The sequence below is a fragment of the Astyanax mexicanus genome, chromosome 13 (assembly GCF_023375975.1).
Source record: "Astyanax mexicanus isolate ESR-SI-001 chromosome 13, AstMex3_surface, whole genome shotgun sequence".
Taxonomy (NCBI): domain Eukaryota; kingdom Metazoa; phylum Chordata; class Actinopteri; order Characiformes; family Acestrorhamphidae; genus Astyanax; species Astyanax mexicanus.
The window spans coordinates 6,720,001-6,742,171 of record NC_064420.1 but is presented as its reverse complement, the minus strand read 5'-3'; the positions used below and the strand labels follow the sequence as shown (position 1 = coordinate 6,742,171).

The following is a 22,171-nucleotide window of genomic DNA, read 5'->3' as shown; positions in this document are numbered from 1 at the left end:
AGGGTAAAGCTCTGTAAAGTGTGCCGCTGGTTAGGAGGGGTGAGAGGTGAAAGGGCGTCAGAGGTAAGATGGTGGATGTAGTGCGTCCGAGGCTGCGTGCGTACTGCGGTCTGGCGTACTGAAAAAGCGTACTGCTTTGCTCGACAAGCAGTGCGTACTCACCCCAATCCAGTACATACTGCTTAAGTACGCGATTTCGGACGCAGCCTGTGTCTTGTGAATTTCGTGGTTCTAGGGGCGGGGCTAAGCTCACTCTGAAGTACAGGAGCTCACAGAGAAGCGTCGGTGGTGAAAATTAAAACTCAGAGAAAATCGATTTTCATAAAAACACATCGTCCTTAACTGTAGATTTGAATTAATCGATAAAATCGATTAATCGCACAGCTCTAACTAGTAATCAATAAATAAATCAATCAACAAAGCAACACATGCAATTATCAATGCATGTTTCTCCTCTGTTTACCTCATCTTTGTATTTGATGATGTAAGAGTAAATCTCATGGAGAGCGCTGATGCTGTTGAACTGGTTAACGTGAAGTCTAGACTGCTCTGCCAGATACGCACTCATATCCTGATCACTGATGGTCGGCATGCGGGAGATATCCGCATAATATCTGCAAAAAAACAAGAAACATACATTAACACTTTTTAACCAATACATTTCCATGACTTCTCCATGCATTTGAGTTAAATATCAGTGTAGACCTTGGCAATAAAACTAAGAGCACTTTTCTCACTGAAAAACCCGGAACAGAGTCTGCACCATGGTTCATGTCATTATCAAATGGGTGCCATTTCTGTCCCCAAAAGATTTCATGAATAAATGTAAAATGCCAAAGTAAAATATTTAATCAAAAACATTAATAATTTTTTCTATTGTCGTGTGACTCTAAATATCTCTATCCTATCTATGCTTTAAAAATATTTTTTCATAATAAAGCCATAATATTTAAGTTAAAATACACATTTTAGTTGTGTCCCTAGGCTTTTACTTAGTCCTGTTACCGTAAAGCATTACCCTATCTGAAACATCTGGAACATTCTACAAAAGTCACATCTACAACAGGAAGTGACATCAGCTGGTTCTTCTGAAGATCATGGGAAGACCAACATTAAGTACCCTTTGATCTTATCTTATTTTGGGGAAATCATTAGAATGTGCTCAGTGTCCTCATGCTGTTAGCATAGCCGCCATTCAGCTATTTTACATGTTTTTGCAAATTGTATGCTTAAAACTCACTCCTGTTACTTTCAGTCCTGTTCCTCAAAACATAAAAAGTAACAGGAATGATTGCCAGTAACAGGAGTGAGTTCCAGTAACAGGAATAAGTGTCGTTATTAATTAATTAAGTAATTAATGTAGTTAACCATTTCTTAAAATACAGACTTTCTTGAGTAAAAAATCAAGTAAAGCTTCCCGAGTTTGACCAGTACATGTTTCGAATAGTTAAATATATGTGTTATTAGACTCAGAGTTTAAAAAATCGAATAAATACGTTTAATTTGGAAGAGTTGCAACAAACAAATGGCATTCATTTGGTGAAATGGCCCATATACTGTATTTGTTCTGGTTAGTTTTGGTTTCACACTGCAGTTTATCGAACAGAAAAAAATAACTTTTCTACATCCTGTCGTCATTATCAGCTACATGGGCGGAGTCTCTCTATACTTTATAATAATTGGTTTGTAGAATGTTAGTTATATTAGAGTTCGGCGAGTTGCTTTGCCAGGTGTTGTGCTGAATTCTAACTCTCCGTCAGAATCCGACTCCTCTTTACATACACGCTTTCCCCCCACAGCACACTGAGTATAAAGATTATCCTCAGATTTCTTTTATTTCTGTTAATAAATAAGGGTTAATCTACTGTTACAATACATAAACGAATTCCCAAGAATTCCCCAAGTGTCGGATTTTAGCACAACACCTTTTCCTTTTTCCTCTGGTTTGTTTTAATGTTGAGAACAGCCTGTCTCAGCTTCCTGTAACTTCTGGTCTGAAAATCTAATCAATATAAATTTTTAAGCAATAGCGACACACAATGCTCTTTAAGTTGATCAGTGACATTTTTTTTATTTTTTTTATTTATGTTTGCTTTTTATAATGCCATAAAAATAAAATTTAGAAGGATTTTCTTTGATCCTAGAGATGAATAAATGAAAAGCAAATTTCCATGACTTTCCCAAAACTTTCTGGTATTTTTCCAAAACCTATCCAGGCCTAGAAATTGCTAATTTGGTGACTTTTCCAGGTATTTCATGATTTACAAATCCCAAAGCAGAATCTTCTCTATCACTTATTCATACATTTGCCACCAATTAGAAATTGCACAGCCACCACCACCTGCAATATGATAGGAACCACATAAGATAGCAGGTTATGATGCTTAAAAATGCTTAACAATGATGCTTAACAAAACTTAAGCAACCACCTGGGATATGACAATTGTCTAGCAACCCCTTAGCAACCACACAAAACACCATTAAAACCTCTGAGCAACCATTCAGCAATACCTTACCAACCACTATGAATGTCATAGCAACTGCAAAGCTACACCTTATCAGCTACTTGAGATACATAGCAAGTTATTAAAACATTAGCAACTACATGGAATATCACAGCAACCGCCTAGCAACACCCTTGCAAAAAACCTTAGCAACCACCAGGGATACCACAGCAATGCCTTAGCAACCACTTGTGCTACTAAACTAAATAAAAAGGTGAAGACAAAGCAACCACCTAGTACCACAGCAACCACATAACAACAATGAATAAAATGGGACACCATATTAGAAGACACACCATTGGCATATATGAAATATGAAATAATAAATAATAAAAATATATATTTACATACCAGTGCATTATTCTGATTGGCTCACTCACCTCTCTACCCAGCTCTTATAGTTGGGGATGTCTTTAGCATAGAGCAGCTTATTAGAAGGCGAGTCTTTGCCCAGTTTGTGTTCTGAAGTAGAACATGAGTCCATGAAAGTCTGGGCCACCACAGACAGACAGGCGTCCGTAATGCTGTTCTTGTGGATGTCAAACACAAACTGAGGATTCTTGATCACATTCACCCAAAACCTCAAAGGCAAACTGAAAAAAAAAAAAGAACATGGAGAAGAAGAGCAGGTTAGAAACAGATGCAGGATACTCTAGGCAGCCATCATGCATGTGAATATGCATGAATAATATAATGTTAACAGCAAGTATATCTCTACCCCAAGGCTACGTTCACACAGCAGGTAAAAGTGGCCCACATTAGATCTTTAACATCATATGTGACACAGGTGTGTTGTTTGCGTGGTGGTGTGAACAGCAAATACAGACTGAATCTGACATTTTTAAGATTTATTTTCTTAATTATAGCTCGCTTTTTTACATGTAGATGTACTTGGTATGATTTCAGTACAGCTGATTCTTTATAATAATGTACATTTCAGAAAGTGCTCTGCAAATCAGAATAAAACCGATGCTCACCAGTTACTCTTCCACGTGTGCCGCACATCTGCGTCTGTGATCTGGTGTTTGTCTGCCTGTTCATCCAGGAAGTCAAACATGTATTTAATGGCGAGGGGGAGGGCGCTGCCGCGGTGCGCCGTGCTGAATATCGTCTCAAACAGGTCATCTACGAACTTCTGCAACGTACCCTGAAGAAATATGCTGCCACATGCTTTAACTGCACAACATCAAGCCTTTTCTTTTTCATAATGCAGTTACTTTTATAACACATTGGAAATGCTTATTAGGATTTGTATCCAGACCTTAGATTTTTAATTTATGAAAACCACAAAATTAAAATGAATTATAAAGTCATGATTTAATTAACAACAAACCATAATTACATTTTCAGTGAACATCAGACAAATAAAAATTACATTATGAGCAACTGCGTCAAATCGTTGCCATTTCTGTCTACAGGAAATCACATGTATAAATATGCACACAAAATATATTTAAAATACATTTTACTATTAAGCATGGTGTCTTGTAAATTGACCAAAATGCAAAAGTAAGATATGTAATTAAAAACATTAATTAATAATTAAACTACTTAGAACACTTAAAATATACCACTTGTTACCAATCCCCGCTCTCTAACTATAAATTTTACAATGAAATATAATTATTAAAATCCTTCAAAGATGTATTTTTTTTTATTGTCATATGACTCCAAATCCCATCTTATCTTAACATTTTTCCATAATAAATCCATAATATTTAAGTTAAAATACACAATTTAGTTCCTGGGTTTTCCCTCAGTCCTGTTACCGTAACACATCACCCCATCTAAAACATCTGGAACATTCTACAAGTCACATCTACAACAGGAAGTGACATCAGTTGGTTCTTCTGAAGATCAAGGGGAGAGCAAAATGAAGTTCCCTCATTAGTTTTTCTGTATATTTGATCTTATTGTAATTGTAATGACTGAGGAGCTCAATCTCAACACTCTGTCCTGTTGCCTTAAGTAATTCTTAGATGTTATTTGATTATTTTTAAAATAAAAAAATTGGGAAAATCAATAGAATGTGCTCAGTGTCCTCATGCTATTAGCATAGCCGCCATTTAGCTATTTGTCATGTTTTTGCTAATTATACACTAAAAACTCATTCCTGTTACTTCAATTGCTGTTATTCAAAACATAAAAAGTAACAGGAATGAGTTTCAGGGACAGGAATGGGTGACATTAACAGGAGTGATTTTTTTTTTTTTTAGAAATATCAATAATTTGAAAGTACAGTCAACCATTTGTTTAAAACAAAAGCCTTTTTTGAGAGAAAATCAAAGGAATTAGTTGACTTGCTTTTTTAGACATGCTTTTTAAATGGAACATGAGTTACATTTAAGATTAGAAAAGTAAAGCTGCATAAGTTTGACCAGTACATGTTTTGAATAGTTAAATATGTGTTATTAGATTCTCAAAAAAAACAAATGTAAACATAAAAATTAAACATATGTATATATGTTTAATTTGGAAGAGTTACAACAAGCAAAAGGCCCTTACTCTACTGATTAGTCTATTGTAACTGATATAGAATTTTCTCAAAATAAAAATTATTTGTATACAAAACTGCAATTTCAGTCCCCCCATTTTTTTCAACCTTGTCACACTTTTCAATTTACCCCCTGTAAAATGAATAATCAGTTCCATCACTGAGTAAATTAAACTGCACATGTCTCCTAAGGATAGTGTCATTTTAGCTTAATAAAAAAGATAGATAGATACTTTATTGATCCCCGAGAGGAAATTCTATATTCTATTCTAAATATATTCTATTCTAAATATAAAACACTAATACAATAATAATAATAATAATAATAACCTGCCGTCTTACCTTAGTAGCTAAAAGTCGTGTCAGGTAGATCTCTGAAACCATCTTGCTGCTTCGATCCCCCTCTCTTTGGTCTGAGTGGTCGTGGTTTTTGACGAGGTGCCAGAGTTTGGTGCCGCTCTCTAGATCAGGGGTGATCATCGGTGTTCTGGAGCGGAGGCTGTCTGGACTACTCGCTGTTCTCAGCATGCTCTCTAATAACAGAGACACACCAGAGTCACCTGCCTCATACTACACTGTGCCAGATAACATACCATCCCACTCACTACAGTGTGAAAAATTATTTAATTGAGTCATATTACTAATTCTATGTTACACTAGAAAAAGAGACTGCAGCCGCCTCGCTCTCACGAGATTATAATGCAAGTCGGACAAAAAAAAAAAACAAAAAAACAACAACATGCACCTGCAGCCACAATACATGTTAACTACAGTAGTTTTCATGCAAGTGACTTTTGAGGGCATGGATTATTAATTTGCTTTTCCTGATTAAACAAATTGGATTTATAGGGATTCTTCTCTACTGACGTAATGCTTGTTATTGTACACTGGCAGGCACTCACTCATAGGTTAGAGAAACCTTGTTCATAACTACTATCTTCTCCTCTTAAAATGGTCTGTTGTTCATAAAAAAATGGAGAACAAACAAGAAAAATGGAGATAAACAGAGAAAACCACTCACCATATCTGCTGAGTGACTTGGTGAAGGTGGAGGAGTTGCAGATGTTGTAGGCCGAGTTCTGCTTCGGCACCAGAGCGATAACTGATCCATCTGTAACCTGAAACAAGTTATTAAATATTTAAAAAATTAGCGAACTAAGAAAAATTTCATGATTTTCACATTGCACATGTTTTTTTTTAATTAATAGCTCATTTTTTATACATTATAAGTATTAATCATTATAAATCATAACTTTTGTGTTAAATCCTTCAAAGATGTATTTTTTTTTAATTGTCATATGACTCCAAATCCCATCTTATCTTAACATTTTTCCATAACAAATCCATAATATTTAAGTTAAAATACACAATTTAGTTCCTGGGTTTTCCCTCAGTCCTGTTACCGTAACACATCACCCCATCTAAAACATCTGGAACATTCTACACATCTACAACAGGAAGTGACATCAGTTGGTTCTTCTGAAGATCAAGGGGAAATTAATAGCTCATTTTTTATACATTATAAGTATTAATCATTATAAATCATAACTTTTGTGTTAAAAAACGTATATAAGTTATTCGAGCACATCAAAGCTTATATTAATTGAATGAAATGATGACTATTAACTAAGTATGTGCAACTTAGTGTAAGGAATACCTGATAGTGTGATAAAGTGTTTAGTCGTTTCCAGTCATTATCGATTTTAGTAGTAACGTCCTCATCCTGCAGAACAATTCTGGCCATTCTGCTTTGCCGCCATTCTGAAACAAGGAAAAGAATTTGGGAAAGAGATCACAATCAGATGTACACCAGATGCATCCATGTGTTTAGCAGTGTTAAGCTCATCACTGTAGTTAATACACTGTAAAAAAAAACAAACAAAAAACAAAAAAAACAAACAAACAAAAAAAATTAAAATTGTTCTAAATGTGATTTTTAAGTCAGCTGAATAAAAGAAAATTGAATTGCACTGTAAACTTCACTCTAAATCCTAATAAGAATAAAAATTAAGTTATCAAAACTCTTTTTTTTTTTGTAATTTATAATTCTGTATGGAATTAAACAAACGTTCATCTTTATGTTCGACAGACAAACCACAAGTACTTGACACTTAATGACACAAAATATTACCTCAAGCTTAACTTTTCAAGTTAAAGTAATTATCACTATATAAAATAAGTAGCTATATAAAATGATGCTGAATTCAGCACCCCCACCTGGAAAAGCACCCTCTCTCTGGAGAAGCTGCAGGTGACGTTTCTTTTTCCTTATTTCTCAACTAAATCTGTTGCTAAAATATTTTAAAACATATTCGGTGATAACTGATCGGTTTTTGTCGTATATGTATATGTATATTCATCAGTAAATTAAGTCAATAAATTAAATCAGTAAATGTAATGTGGAGTAACATGTTTAGGTTGCAAAGTCAACTTTGGTTGGATTTAACTAATAATAAACTACAATAAAGTACAGAAAAAAATGTGGTTCTAAGTCACTATAGGCTGGGCGTTGATAGAAAAATAAAAAATAAATAAATAAAATAGAATATCTTTGAAAAGTAACTTTATTTCAGTAATTCAGATAAAAATGTGAAACTCTCATATAGTATATAGATGTATTACAATGAAACCCAAAAATCAGTGTATCAGAAAATTATAATATTATATATTAAGACCAATTGGTACTTTCTGCAGTGTGGGCAGTGTGCCGCCAAGTCCTGCTGGAAAATGAAATCTGCATCTTCATAAAAGTTGTCAGTAGCAGAGGGAAGCATGAAGTGCTGTAAGATTTTGTGGGAAAACAAAACTGCACTGACTTTAGACTTGATAATAAAACACAGTGGATCAACACCAGCAGATGACAGACAGGTCTCTCCAAACCATCACTGATCATCAGTAAATTTTACATTTCATTTGTAAATCAAGGGAGAAATCAGAGTCTGGAGGAAGAGTGGAGAGACACACAGTCCAAACTGCTCGAGGTCTAGTGTGAAGTTTCCACCAATCAGTGATGGTTTGGAGAGTCATGTCTGTCATCTGCTGGTGTTGATCCACTGTCTTTTATTATCAAGTCTAAAGTCAGTGCAGTTTTGTTTTCCCACAAAATCTTACAGCACTTCATGCTTCTTCCCTCTGCTACTGACAACTTTTATGGAGATGCAGATTTCATTTTCCAGCAGGACTTGGCACACTGCCCACACTGCCAAAAGTACCAATTGGTCTTTAATAATATTCTAATTTTCTGAGACACTGAGTTTTGGGTTTTCTTTGGTTGTAAGCCAAAATCATCAACAATAAAAGCTTTTATAGTGTTTATAATGGCTTTGTGGCTTTATTTAGGTTTGTTTTAGGGGGCTTCAGTTCTTACCCATATCCATGTCTCCAGCTTTGGGTCTCTGAGAGTAGGGACTTCCTTTATACACAGCATCTAACAGCTTCTCCTTCACCTGTGTGATGGTGTCACAGTTCAGGCATTTCACAGACACCTCTGGAGCGCTCTCATTTTCTGGGTTCACACAGTGCAGAGTCTATCGGGACACAAGAAACAAAAAAACAAATGAAAGCCAAATGAAAGCCAAGAGAAAACAGCAGACGCTTTATTTTTATTTATTTAAAAACTGTAGCTACTGTTACTGTCAAATCAACCACACCAAAAAGTCCTAGAAAAAGTCAAATATAGTAAACTATAAATAATTTATTTTTGTTACGCAAACTCAGAAATATCCATGCAAACTATTGCCTTTATATTCAAATATTATTAACATGTGATTTGTTGGTATCAATACAAATTCTCACTCATATTCAACTTAAAATATTGAGAAAGTCTAAATAAAACAGCTTAATATTACTGACTAGAAAAACGTTTATTTTTAAATAAAGACACAAACTCAGAAACTCAGATTTTTAGTAAGGTTAGTTTACAATATTAAAAATACAAGTAAAAATAGAGTAAAACTCAACAACTTTTTATAAGTTTACTGTGCAAACTTAAACTTAAAAAAATAAGCTTGCAAAAAATGCACTATATTTAAAGATTTAAAAATATTAAGTGAAATGTGTTCCAATATAACTACATCTGTTCTGTGAAGGCCTCAGAATTCAGCACAACTGCAAACTGTAAAGTAGAGGAGGAGGCCGGATGCAATTGCAAGATGGTAGGAAACTAAAACAAAACAATATGAAACAGAGAAGAACTAGAAGACTGAAACAAACAAAAAATAACAAACAAAGAAACAAACTACATAAAGCAAACTTGGAATTCTGTAGACAATAACACAGATGAACATCTAGAGATGATTTCACAGGACAGCATGAACCAAAAAGCACGACACAGAACAAAAGAGCACATGGAGTATTTATACACAGGCAAACATAAGGCACACCTGTGGAATTAACAAGGGGGTGGGATAACAAATGAAACAGGAGGGATGTCATGTGCTTTTTTGAGCACAAGACCGGACAACAGAAGGCAGACACAGGCTAGGGTGTGATACAAACCTTCCAAAACAAGGACACCCACCTAAACTGACAGCCCAGGCAAGGGAGCACTAATTACAGAGCAAGCCAAGAGGCCCATGGTCACTTTGGAGAAGCTGCAGAGATCACCAGTGCACTCCACAAATCTAGCCTTTATGGTAGGCTGGCAATAAGAACTACATTTTATAAGACATGTGGAGAAAGGTGCTCTGGTCACGCCACATTTTGAAAACTAAGTATCGTTTTCATTCCACTTCACAATTACTTGCTACTTTTTTACTGTGTTGGTCTATCACTTTTAAATATATTCACAATGAAATATATTTAAGATTGAGGTTGTAAAGGTCGTAAAGGGGTATGAATCCTTTTTTTATACACTTACCAGTGTTTTATAGTCAATCTGCTGACGGATGAGTTTGTCTTCGCTGAGGGAGTAGCGAGCCTCTCCTGTGATGGCATCTATAGGGCCTTTCTCCATCTGCTGCTTCATAGCACAGTACAGCATAAACAGAGGCTCCCCAGCACACTCCTGAAAATGCACACACAGCAAAAAAGAAAAGACAAGAATATTAGTAATTAACAGAAAAAAAATAAATGTTTATAAATGTTATTGCACAACACAAATTTCAGAAAAAAATGGCACAGTGTGTAAAATATAAAATAAAATAAAAATCTTTTATTTCATTGCAGACAGTATGAACCATTTCAGACTTGCAACACATCCCAAAAAAAGTTGAAATGGGACAACTAAAGGCTCACATGACTTGACTAAACATTATTATTCATGCGGTTAGTACATATAACACAAGTTAACTGTGTAGCATTTTAAATTAAATCTACTCAAATCATTTGAGTTTTTTTCATTTGTTGCTTAATGCTTAACAGGATGCAGTAGACAAAACAAGCTTACATTTGTTAACTTTTCTCAAAATCATTCATTTACGTAATTAAGCCACAGAGTTACTGAAGCTCAGTAAATGATGCTTGTTCTTACAGCCTACAACACAGAGACCAGTTAGTTAATCATAATATTTGATCTAGATAGCCGGGGGGGGGGGGCGGGGGATGGTGGGGACTACACGCGGATATGAGGGTCAGAAAATTGGGGGGGGGGGGGGGGACTACACACGGATATGAGGGTCAGAAAATTGGGGGGGGGGGGGGACTACACACGGATATGAGGGTCAGAAAATGGGGAAGAAACCCAGTATGCAAATAGAAAAATGTACCAGAAGCCAATGGAAAAGAAGCTGCCAATGGCAAAAGAATAAACTCAGTTATTACAAGTTGGTTCAACTCAAAGATTTCTGTTTGAATCTATATGTGCCCACAAATGTTCATTAAAAATATAGTTCAGTAATGCTTAAAAACATCCAATTTAATGTAAACGTATGGGTTTATAGTGTACCTTATTTTTTGTGGGTTTTAATAATTTAATTTGGGTAATATTTAATAAATAGTGAAGGTTGCCCTGGTGCGTGGACACGCCCATAATGAAAATAAATTAAGACAGTTATAAACAATGATGCAATTACTAAAATGACTACTTATTTGCTCAAATATATGGGATAAACTCTTATTAATTTTAGAACACTATGATATATAGTAATATTTAATGACTTTTTTAAAGTATATTTTACTGCTGAAAATTAGGAAAGTGTTCATTATTCATGCAGTGATTTCTAGTACAGAAACCTGTTTTTATTGCATTAATGACCTTCATCCCTGAATATTGATAATATTATGTACTAATATCTTAATGATACAATGTACGGTAGATGGTGGGATATTCAAATAATGCTGTGAAACATTTTTTCTGAAATTGTTGCATAATCTTTTAAGCAGTTTTTGTCAGATTCATGGACCACAATTGCTTCAAAAATGTAATACCTTTGCTTTATACTGTCTGCAATCATATAAAAGTCAAAGCAACAATTAAAAACATTTTAAATGTATTTTATTTGCATTCCCCACCATCCCAACATTTTCTAAAATGTATAGTTGTAAAAAGCTAAACATAGATTAAGAAAATATCAATTTACTAAAGAGAAAATAGATGACAGTAAGGGAGATTTTCACTAGTGAGATAAGAACCTCACACATATTTAAAGTGATGTCTCTGCTTAAACAAAAAAAACACAAAGAAAAAGGCAATGCAAAAAAGCATTTCTAGTTTTAAAAAAAAGGTCTAAATCAGGGGTGTCCAAACTACGGCCCTATTGTTTCCTTTTTTGGAGCGGCCCGCGAGGTATTTTAGAAATAGAATGAAAGTTTGCCCGCTGTTAAGCAGGTTTTTATAATGTGAGATTCAAAGTTTGAACGCTAGGTGTCAGAAACAGGCCAAAGAGTCTAAAAGCGGAGAGGGTGCGCATTTCTAGCGCAGAAAAAAAGGCCAAAGAGTCTTAAAGCGAAGAGAGTGCGCATTTCTAGCGCAGAAAAACAGGCCAAAGAGTCTAAAAGCGGAGAGAGTGCGCATTTCTAGCGCAGAAAAACGAGCCAAAGAGTCTAAAAGTGGAGAGGGTGCGCATTTCTCGCGCAGAAAAACAGGCCAAAGAGTCTGAAAGCGGAGAGAGTGCGCATTTCTAGCGCAGAAAAACGAGCCAAAGAGTCTAAAAGTGGAGAGGGTGCGCATTTCTCGCGCAGAAAAACGAGGCAAAAGAGTCTAAAAGCGGAGAGAGTGCGCATTTCTAGCGCAAAAAAACAGGCCAAAGAGTCTGAAAGCGGAGAGAGTGCGCATTTCTAGCGCAAAAAAACGGGCCAAAGAGTTGAAAAGATACTTATTTTACCTTATTAACCAATACTCACATTATATTTGATCATTTTTATTACTCACAGTGTTTTTTACACGCATTTATATAGAAGATTAACCAATAATCACAATATATTCTTTACATATATAGTAAAACATTGTTTGATCAGGCATGTGACTAACACAGACTTTATTATGACAAATTAACCCACACGATACATAAGGCGTTTACTAACACATAGGGTCTATTCTATGGCGGTCTAACCACGCGCCACTAACACATTAACATATAACATATGAGATCTATTGTGTGACTTGTGTAGCTCATGCTTGAAGCATTTCGTTTACTGCATGTCTCTGACTAACGGCCATCAATCATCAGCTAGTGCACTCTGTATGAACTAAATTGATACAAAGGAGACTTCGGGACGAACAGTGCGGCCTTTCTCTCTCTGTGCGTGCAAAGTCCTTCACCTACCAAAGCGGGAGGAAGACACGCGCACATGAAGGGGAGGCGGCACTGTCTAATTACTGGAACAATATCACACTGTCTGACTGGACCCAGTCAATTCTTAAAACAATACCACACTGTCCGGCTGGACACAATCAAGGCCAAACACTAGTGGTCCGGTCAGACCTGTGAAACTTGAACACTAACACGTGAGAATATGCATACTAACATGAGATGATTTTAGCAACGCCTCATCAGCAGGTTTCACGTCATTTGGGGTATAAACATGGAGTCAGATCAGAGGGGGGGTCAGAACTTTTACTGGGACGGCTGTTAACTGTCTTGTATGTATTGGTTCTCCTGAATTCAGTAATAAATACTTGGTTTGCTTTCAACTTCACTCCACCTGTCTACGACTCTCTACCAAACGAACACGTAGGGGAGTTGTACCCCGGACGAGAGGTGGGGGTTAACCCACCTTTCATCTTCTTTTTTACAACAGAGTCTAAAAGCAGAGAGGGTGCGCATTTCTAGCGCAGAAAAAAGGGGCCAAAGAGTCTAAAAGTTGCAGTAATTAAGGAGTTTAATATTAAGAGACATCAATTTGAAAAATCTTAGTTTAAACAACACTGTCAAAGATAAAGAAATAAAATGGTGTGTAAATGAAATAATCAGGAAAAAAATATTATTTAAAGTGGTATATTTCATTATTTGTTTTATTATAGAGTGTGGCCCGTGACAAATATATTTCTCCTTCTGGCCCCCAACAAAAAAAGTTTGGACACCCCTGGTCTAAATTAATGTCTGAATGTGGCCACAGGAGGGTGCTGCTGCAGTGTGAAAGAAAAATAAGAAACTCATTAAAAGATTCAGAGAATCTGTGTGTAAGAGACAAGGCCAATGGTCAGTACAGGGTGCTGAACTGCATTCTGGCCCTCAGGAGGCACTGCATTAAAAACAGGCTGTTCTGATTCTGTACTGAAATTACAGCATGGGCTGAGGTTTAAACCTTATCATGCTATATGTAAACAGGATCCAGAAATGCTGACGACTTTTCTAAGACAAAGCTCATTTAATTTTTCAGATTTTAATTAATCTGACCACGGAACATTTTACATTATTCTGGCAGGAGCCATCCTGCAACCTCCTCACCTACGACCCTCTCATAAGCTCTGATAATCACCCCCATTATCATCGTAAATGCTAACCATTATACCATTATATTTCCAGCCTTTTCCAGGCCCTGACATTAACAGAACAGAATATTAAGTTAATTGAAAAATGTTCTTATAAATCTTATAGAAAACATACGGTCCCACTCACTACAGCGTTAAAAAAGTTCACTAAAGTTCATTAACTATATGCAACTCTAATTTAGTGTAAACATTTTAAATTCCAAAGGTAGAACAACAATGGTTTTACCATTGTATTAAGACTAAGAGCCCTATCATACACTCTGCCTGCCAAAGGCAAGCCGTGATGCTCATTGCTATCTTGCACATCGCCAACAGTCTATTTTCAAGCCTTCTGCCTGCGTTGTTTAAAAAGCAACGGTGCTTGTTAATATATCTACACTGATGGGCGTGGTGGTGCTCAGGTAAATTTCTCGTTTATTGCTATCTTGGCAGCAGAAAACACAGGTGACCACCACTGTCAACCATACAGCCAAGACAGACGTCAACCATCAGACGATCATTGCTATCTTGGCAACACATGTGCATACATCAACAATAAACATACTATAAAATAAATTAACATTATTCTGTATTAACACAAAATACAGGTCCTTGACATATTGTTTTTTTATAGAACATGTGCAGGTAGCTGTACCTGTCTCTTAAAGGGAATGGGAACGGACGCACTGATTGGTTTACTGCATCTAATGCCCAAAACACACCCATAATTAATTAAGAGAATTAGTACATGCTATTTGCGCATTTCCAGTTTTGTTTGTTTTATTATAATTTTATATGTTATTGCTTCTTAAATAAATCACTCTCACAATAGGTTTTGTGTGATTTGCCCATCTAAAATTGTTACCAAATTGTGTGTGTGTGTGTGTGTGTGTGTGTGTTACCTTTAGGAACTTGTACAGGAGGAAGGTAAACCAGTTTGTAAGCATCTTCTCAGCCACAGATTCTGTTCTAAAAGGGAGAGAACACACAAAAATGTAAAACTACTTCAGTAATCATTGTTTTAGCCAGTATTTAGGGTATAGGGAATTATATCACAGTCTATTATATCACAGTTACTTCCGACCCTGCAATGTGATTGAGGCTGAGAGGCATTCTTTGAGTGCCATTATCAGCCGGTAATGCACTGTAACCAAAGCTCTCCATGTATTACTCCGCCACGCACAGGTAAACTAGCAACAATGCAGCGCTTACAAACCAAACAGCGCAGCTACAAACAGAGCAGCAATGTAACTATTTTTACTTGCGGATTGTTTATAACCAAACAAATCATATTTTCTTGTCCTCTTTAACTCAAAATCATTCAATAAACGGCAATAATGGAACTGTGGTATAATCGCAATAATACACTCAAGGCCTGCAGCCTCGTGCCTACGACCGCAGCAGAGCAGTGCCAATATTACACGTTATAGCACTCCCACTTTTTACCAGTTAATTAAAACACAGATATTCTTAGATACACTTAAAATACTGTCATATTCTGTAATTCAATCTCCAGTAAAATATTGCTAAAATAAATTACAGTAGGTACACTGTAAAAAAGAATAGTAAAATACTGGCATCATTAAATTGGATATGACTGGATTTAATTTGATACCTGCGCAGCAGCAGTTTGGGGTGATTCTTGCTCTCCAGGTTTCTGTCTATAAGGTCTGACAGCAGCTGTTTGAGGACTCCTGTAGCGTACTCCATCTCCCCCTGCAGAGCGGTCATGATGAGGGAGGCCACGTTGCCTCGGTCTCGCATGGAGAAGGAGCGCTGTGCCTCCAGAGTGCGGATAAACGTTAACAGGAAGTGCTGCTTAGCCAGGAGCTGACCGAACAAAGCCAGAGCCTTCTCCATATCAGCCTGCACCTGAGAACACGGACAAAAGAACACCTGAGATCATTTCAGAGTCAAATAGAATACTAGAACCAATAGGAAAGATGCTATTTAGTGTGTCTCAGCTGTTGGAAAATGATTTAATATTCTTTGCAGTGGTTTGTTTTATAGTTAAAAGTGAAACATGTCAACATCTTTTTGGTGACTAATATGAGATCTGGGTTTTGCAAAGGCTACCCACTTCCTGTTTCCTGAGAAATCGCTGATTCGAATCCTGGTCATGCAGCTTGCCATCAGCTGCTGGAGCCCTGAGAGAGCACAATTGGCTTTGCTCTCTCTGGGTGGGTACAGTAGATGGCGCTCTTTCCCCTCATCACTCCAAAAGGTGATGTCGATCAGCACAAGGCTGCATCTGTGAGCTGATGTATCAGAACCGAGTCCATGTGCTTTCCTCTGAGTGCGCTGTGATCAGTAGCAGTACAAATAGAGGCAGAGTCTGACTTCACATGTATCGGAGGAGGCATGTGCTAGTCTTCACCCTTCTGGTGTTGTGGCATCACTAGTGATGGGGAATATACAGCTGAGGAGCAGATGAAAGGGTGTCTCTTAGTTCCAAGCTTTTTGGGTACTAATATCAGAGCTGGTTTATGGAAAGGCTACCCACTTCCTGTTTCCACCGGTAAATCAGAAAATGACATTAATATACTAGAAATGGAGGGTGCTGAGTGGTCCAGGGAAGTAAAGCGCTGCTACTATAATTGAGAGATCGCTGATTCGATCTCTGATAATGCTATCAGTTGCTGGAGTCCTGAGAGAGCACAACTGGCTTTGCTCTCTCTGGGTGGGTACAGTAGATGGCGCTCTTTCCCCTCATCACTCCAAAGGGTGATGTCGATCAGCACAAGGCTGCATCTGTGAGCTGATGTATCAGAACCAAGTCGCTGCGCTTTCCTCCGAGTGCGCTGTGATGCTACTCGGAAATGCTACATCAGAAGCAGTTCAAATAGAGGCGGAGGCTAACTTCCCATGTGTCGGAGGAGGCATGTACTAGTCTTCACCCTCCTGGTGTTGTGGCATCACTTGTAATGGGGAAGAAAATGGGGGAAAAAAAAAAACCTCTAAAGTGAATTACTACATGTTCAAGCTATTTAATTACAGATAATAACTGACTGGTCGGCTGATTAAAATGACCAAATATTTATATTCATGATAATCATCATAGACCGTATCAGTCAAAAGTTTGAATACACCTTAAATTCAGTGTTTTTTTTGTTTCTATATTTATATATGTTCTGCATTGTAGGCATCTAAACTAAGAAAGAAAAACAGATGGAATTATTTAGTAAACAAAAAAGTTTTTAACAAACCAGAATATGTTTTATATTTTAGATTCTTCAAAGTAGCTTCTCTTGATTAGATGACAGTTTTAAACATCTTGGCTGAGTTTTCACAGTCAGCTTTATGAGGTAGAGTCACCTGGAATTCAGGCTTTCAATTAACAGCTGTGCTGAACTTGTAAAGAGTTAATTACTTTTAATCAATTTCTTGACTCTTAATAAAGTGTTTGAGAGCATCAGTTGTGAAGTAGTGAAGAGGTAGAGTTACAGGTATACAGTGAATAGCTCTATTTGAGTAATGTTCTAATCCATATTATGGCAAAAACTACTCAATTAAGTAAAAAAAAAAATTACTTTAAGAAATGAAGGTCAGTCAATCTGAAACATTTCAAGAACTTTAAAAATAAAGTGCAGTTGCAAAGACCATCAAATACTTATGGTGAAACTGGCACTCATCAGGACCACGCAAGAGTTACCTTTGTTGCACAGGATATGTTCATTAGAGTTATTCTAATGGTCCGACACACCTGGAAGAGATTCTGAAATGGATTTTTTTTCTCTCTAGAGATTCGCTGCTAATATTTTAACCTATATTCCACTGCACACTTATCTGGCACATGGCAATTCTGATGTATTAAAAAGTACTGAAAAAGAAAACATAAAGAAAATGTAACATAATGGTGCAGGTAATGTTTTGTCTGTGGTGTAGAGTCATAAAAAACGTACCTCCATCTCCTTGAGCACTGGGTGATCCTCGATGCCAGGAAATAGTACTCTCATGGCGTATGTTCTGTAGTCCAGGAAAGGTATTCCAGCTCCGTCCAGCTCCTGAGTTAATTCATGGATATCGGTCTGGAGCTCTGCGAACGCTGCGGGTCACACAGGTGGAGTAAAGGTCAGTGTAATCATTTAATAAAACTTCAAGTTTACCAGTTGTGTCTTTTGAAATTTTAAAGGGGAAATCTGTTGTAAAATGGACTTGTTGTGTAGTGAAACATGATATGGAGTACAAACTTTTTTTGGAATAGCACACCTCTATTCACTCCCAACATTCTGAAATACAGCACTTTTAGCCGATGCTCCCAACAAGCTTACAATGATAGTGATAGGGGCATAGATTTGGCCGTGCAAAGAAATCGCTATTTTTACACCATGATCATGCTCAAAGTTGCTCCACATTTCAGTTGATTTGATTTGATTGACTGAGAGCTTTGAAACTGCAGGTAGTTTCTTTAAGAAATTCTTGGGGCACCAAGTGGTCCATTAGTCTAAATCGCTGCCACTATGAGCGGGAGGTCGCAGGTTCGAACCCCCCGCTCATGCAGCTTTGACATTAAACTGCCGGCGCTCAGAGGGAGCAAAATTGGCCCTGCTCCCTCCAGGTGGGTAGACGCACTCTCTCCCCACATCACTCCTAGAGTGATGTCCACAGCACAGGGCGTCTGTGAGCTGACGTATCAGAACCGAGTCGCTGCGCTTTCCTCCGAGCAATGTTGCATCAGCAGCAGCTCAAAAAGCAGCGGTGGCTGACTTCACATGTATCATAGGAAGCATGTGTTAGTCTTCACCCTCCTGGTGTGTTAGGGCATCACCAGTGATAGGGGGAGTCCTAATGAATGGGTTGGATAATTGCCCGTGTAAATTGGGGAGAAAAAATTAGAAAAAAAAAAAAAAAGAAATTATTAAATTAATAAGTCTGCTGGTTTAATGCCTGAAACAATGCTAAAAGCTACTATATCACTTATTCAGAAAAAAGGCAGACAAAAATGACAACTTAATGTAGACAAAAACAATTGCAAAAATGATTACCCGCCATCTTGAATCTATTTTCCCAACTATTATCCCACCAGACCAGACAGGTTATGTATATAAAAAAAAATCGATATTCCACTTTTAACATCAGACGATTGTATAATATAATGTATAGTCCCTCTCCTCTAGAAAATCCAGAAGTGGTTATATCCTAAGATGTTGAGAAGGCTTTTGATCGGGTGGAGTGGGACTTTCTATTTTACACTCTTGAAGCGTTTGGCTTTGGGCCAAATATTATATCATGGATAAAAAGACTTAATAAATTGCCAGTGGCAGCAGTCCAGACTAATAACAGCATATCACCCTATTCTGCACTTACACGAGGAACAAGACATGGGTCACCACTGTCTCCCCTTCTTTCTGAGATTGTAATTGAACCGCTAACCATAGCATTATAGCATTATGTAGTAACAAGAACATTAAGAGTGTAATGTGGCGTGAGGAGGCGGGGGAGTTGTGGGTCCGCCCCACGCCAGAGCGCAAAGCCATGCCTGTCTCAGCTGGCCCGCATGAGGGCTGATTGAGCCGCCAGTTGAGACAGGCATATATACTCAGCCTCCGCCATCATTTAGAGAACTCTCACTGAGGAGCTGGGGGCTGAGGCTGCGCGGACTCGTATGAACACTTAAAAACTAAGTAATTCTACGGACTCTAGAGCCCCATTGGGCTGAGTTATGTTTTAAGTTTATTCTGGGTGTGGTGGAGGGCATTTTCAAGCCAATAAAGGTATGATTTGAGTTCATTTAATCCCCGTGTCTGTGTATCTCTGTGAGCTTCCTCCTTCCGGGTCACAGTGGTCACGCCCCTAACCCCAGGGGCCTACCACAGTAAGTATTGTGAGATCAGATGGGGATTATAAAGTCTCATTGTAAGCAGAAGTGATGTAGACTTTCTTATCTCTTCCTTTGATGCTTAATCTCTGATCTAAATTAGGGCTGCAACTAATGATTATTTTGGTAGTTGACTAATCAATTTTTTTCGATTAGTCAGCAATTATTTATCCTATGTCCTCCATCTCTAAAAAAATGATAGAAACAGCTGAACATTAGATTTAAAAGGCATGGATTTTGTTAAAATGTGGAAAGTACTAATACTTAGTGATTTAATATGTGTTATATCTGTTGATTTTGGGCACTTTACCAATCACCCATTACGCTTCTGTTGTAGTTCATTCATAAAGACAGATGTGTGCTGTGGTTGGTTAAAGGAAGTAAGCACAGACTAAGGAGTGTTTTCCATCACCAAGATCTACACCACACGCTGCGTCAGCAAAGCCAACAGCATTGTGGATGACCCCACCCATCCCTCACACGGACTCTTCACTCTGATGCCGTCCGGCAGAAGATACAGGAGCGCCCGAGGCTCCACTACTAGACTCTGCAACAGCTTCTTCCACCAGGCAGTCAGACACCTCAACTTACAGAGCCTCCACTACCAGACTCTACAACAGCTATATCCACCAGGCAGTCAGACTCCTCAATACACAGAGCCTCCACTACTACACTCTGCAACAGCTTCTTCCACCAGGCAGTCAGACTCCTCAACACACAGAGACTCCACTACCAGACTCGGCAACAGCTTCATCCACCAGGCAGTCAGACTCCTCAACACACAGAGACTCCACTACCAGACTCGGCAACAGCTTCATCCACCAGGCAGTCAGACTCCTCAACACACAGAGCCTCCACTACTAGACTCTGCAACAGCTTCTTCCACCAGGCAGTCACACTCCTCAACACACAGAGCCTCCACTTCTAGACTCTGCAACAGCTTTATCCACCAGGCAGTCAGACACCTCAACACACAGAGCCTCCACTACCAGACTCTGCAACAGCTTCTTCCACCAGGCAGTCAGACACCTCAACACACAGAGCCTCCACTACCAGACTCTGCAACAGCTTCATCCACCAGGCAGTCAGACTCCTCAATACACAGAGCCTTCACTACCAGACTCTGCAACAGCTTCTTCCACCAGGCAGTCAGACTCCTCAATACACAGAGCCTTCACTACCAGACTCTGCAACAGCTTCATCTACCTGGCAGTCAGACTCCTCAACACACATAACCTCCACTACCAGACTCTGCAACAGCTTCTTCCACCAGGCAGTCAGACTCCTCAATACACAGAGAAAGAGCTGAACCCCACGCCACCCACCACACACACTCACACAGAACTGAACTGAAATACAGGAGGGGGTTAGGGCTGAATTAACTTAGGGCTGGAGACACAGAAGGGGGTTAGGGCTGAGAATAATTAACTTGCATTTTTAAAAATGTTACGCATTAAATTTCCTGACTAATGACACATGTTAATATGCTTCTGTTGACAGCACTAGTTAAACGCATGTATTTAATTGGTTAATATATTTGTTGTGATACTGAAACAAGTAATAAGTGAAGAAAAGTTCTGACATTAAAAGCACCAAAATACCTTCTTTGCACTCCAGGGCCACTCTGGACTCCAGGTTGTCCATCTGCAGCTGCAGCCGCTTCAGAGTGCGGTCGGCGTCTCGAGATTTGCGTTTATACGCAACCAGAACAAAGATGATCACCAGCAGGAGGAGTCCTCCACCTCCTCCGATCCCCACGATCGCTGGCAGGGTGAGGAGGCCGTCTCGATAGATCTGCAGTGTGCCTGGGGAGTACTCGAACCCTCCTGCCTGGATCTGTATTATAACATACACAAAAAAAGACACATAGGATCTCCAGTGGATTTGGCATTTTAGACTAGGTCAGTGGCTGAACTGCACTCAGCAGAGCATTACACACGTTGTAAAGTAACAAATGACATTGCAAAGAATGTTATTAGTGTAACTATTACCCGCCTCCTGCTGCCTCCTGGTGTCACAGTGCTTTTAGCCAATCAGAGGCGATATGTTTGCATGTATGAATATTCATGAGCAAGAGCTGAAATACTATTGTCTCTCTCACCCACTCCTCCACCGGACTAAAGCAGTGTTATACTGGATCACCAAAGCCCGTTTTTCTTTTTTACAAAAAACAGCTCACATGGCATTCATTCATACTAGAGACACAACTAGACATTTTAACCTCTTAACACGCCCTTTTAAGAGGAATTTATAATAATTAATATCTGGCTGTGTTTATGAATAGTTATAGGTTCAATATAGACACCCAATATGCAATTTTAAAGTTTAGAATCTCGGCTTTTCGGTTATCTAGCTTATTTAACTGTATCTCCTTTCAGAAAATAAACATTTAGGGCGAAATATGCCTTGGTTATGAAAATATGAAATCATAATTTTCATATTTCCGTTTCTCGTACGTCCATATTTGATCGAATGCGCACATGTTATACACCATTCGAACCGTC

General features: G+C 38.1%; 1 protein-coding gene across 1 annotated transcript in view; it reads right to left on the bottom strand.

The window, feature by feature from the left end:
• Positions 1 to 22,171, bottom strand: part of plxna1a (plexin A1a) — a 208,318-nt gene that overhangs the window by 4,445 nt on the left and 181,702 nt on the right. Inside the window, exons 20-31 of the mRNA XM_022677283.2 lie at positions 21,269 to 21,503; positions 17,752 to 17,894; positions 15,465 to 15,721; positions 14,752 to 14,818; positions 9,857 to 10,003; positions 8,366 to 8,525; positions 6,656 to 6,759; positions 6,020 to 6,116; positions 5,341 to 5,531; positions 3,482 to 3,651; positions 2,885 to 3,097; positions 464 to 614 (exon numbers count right to left, since the gene is read on the bottom strand). Coding sequence (XP_022533004.2) covers positions 464 to 614; positions 2,885 to 3,097; positions 3,482 to 3,651; positions 5,341 to 5,531; positions 6,020 to 6,116; positions 6,656 to 6,759; positions 8,366 to 8,525; positions 9,857 to 10,003; positions 14,752 to 14,818; positions 15,465 to 15,721; positions 17,752 to 17,894; positions 21,269 to 21,503 — 1,935 coding nt within the window. The remainder of the gene's footprint in view (positions 1 to 463; positions 615 to 2,884; positions 3,098 to 3,481; positions 3,652 to 5,340; positions 5,532 to 6,019; positions 6,117 to 6,655; positions 6,760 to 8,365; positions 8,526 to 9,856; positions 10,004 to 14,751; positions 14,819 to 15,464; positions 15,722 to 17,751; positions 17,895 to 21,268; positions 21,504 to 22,171) is intronic.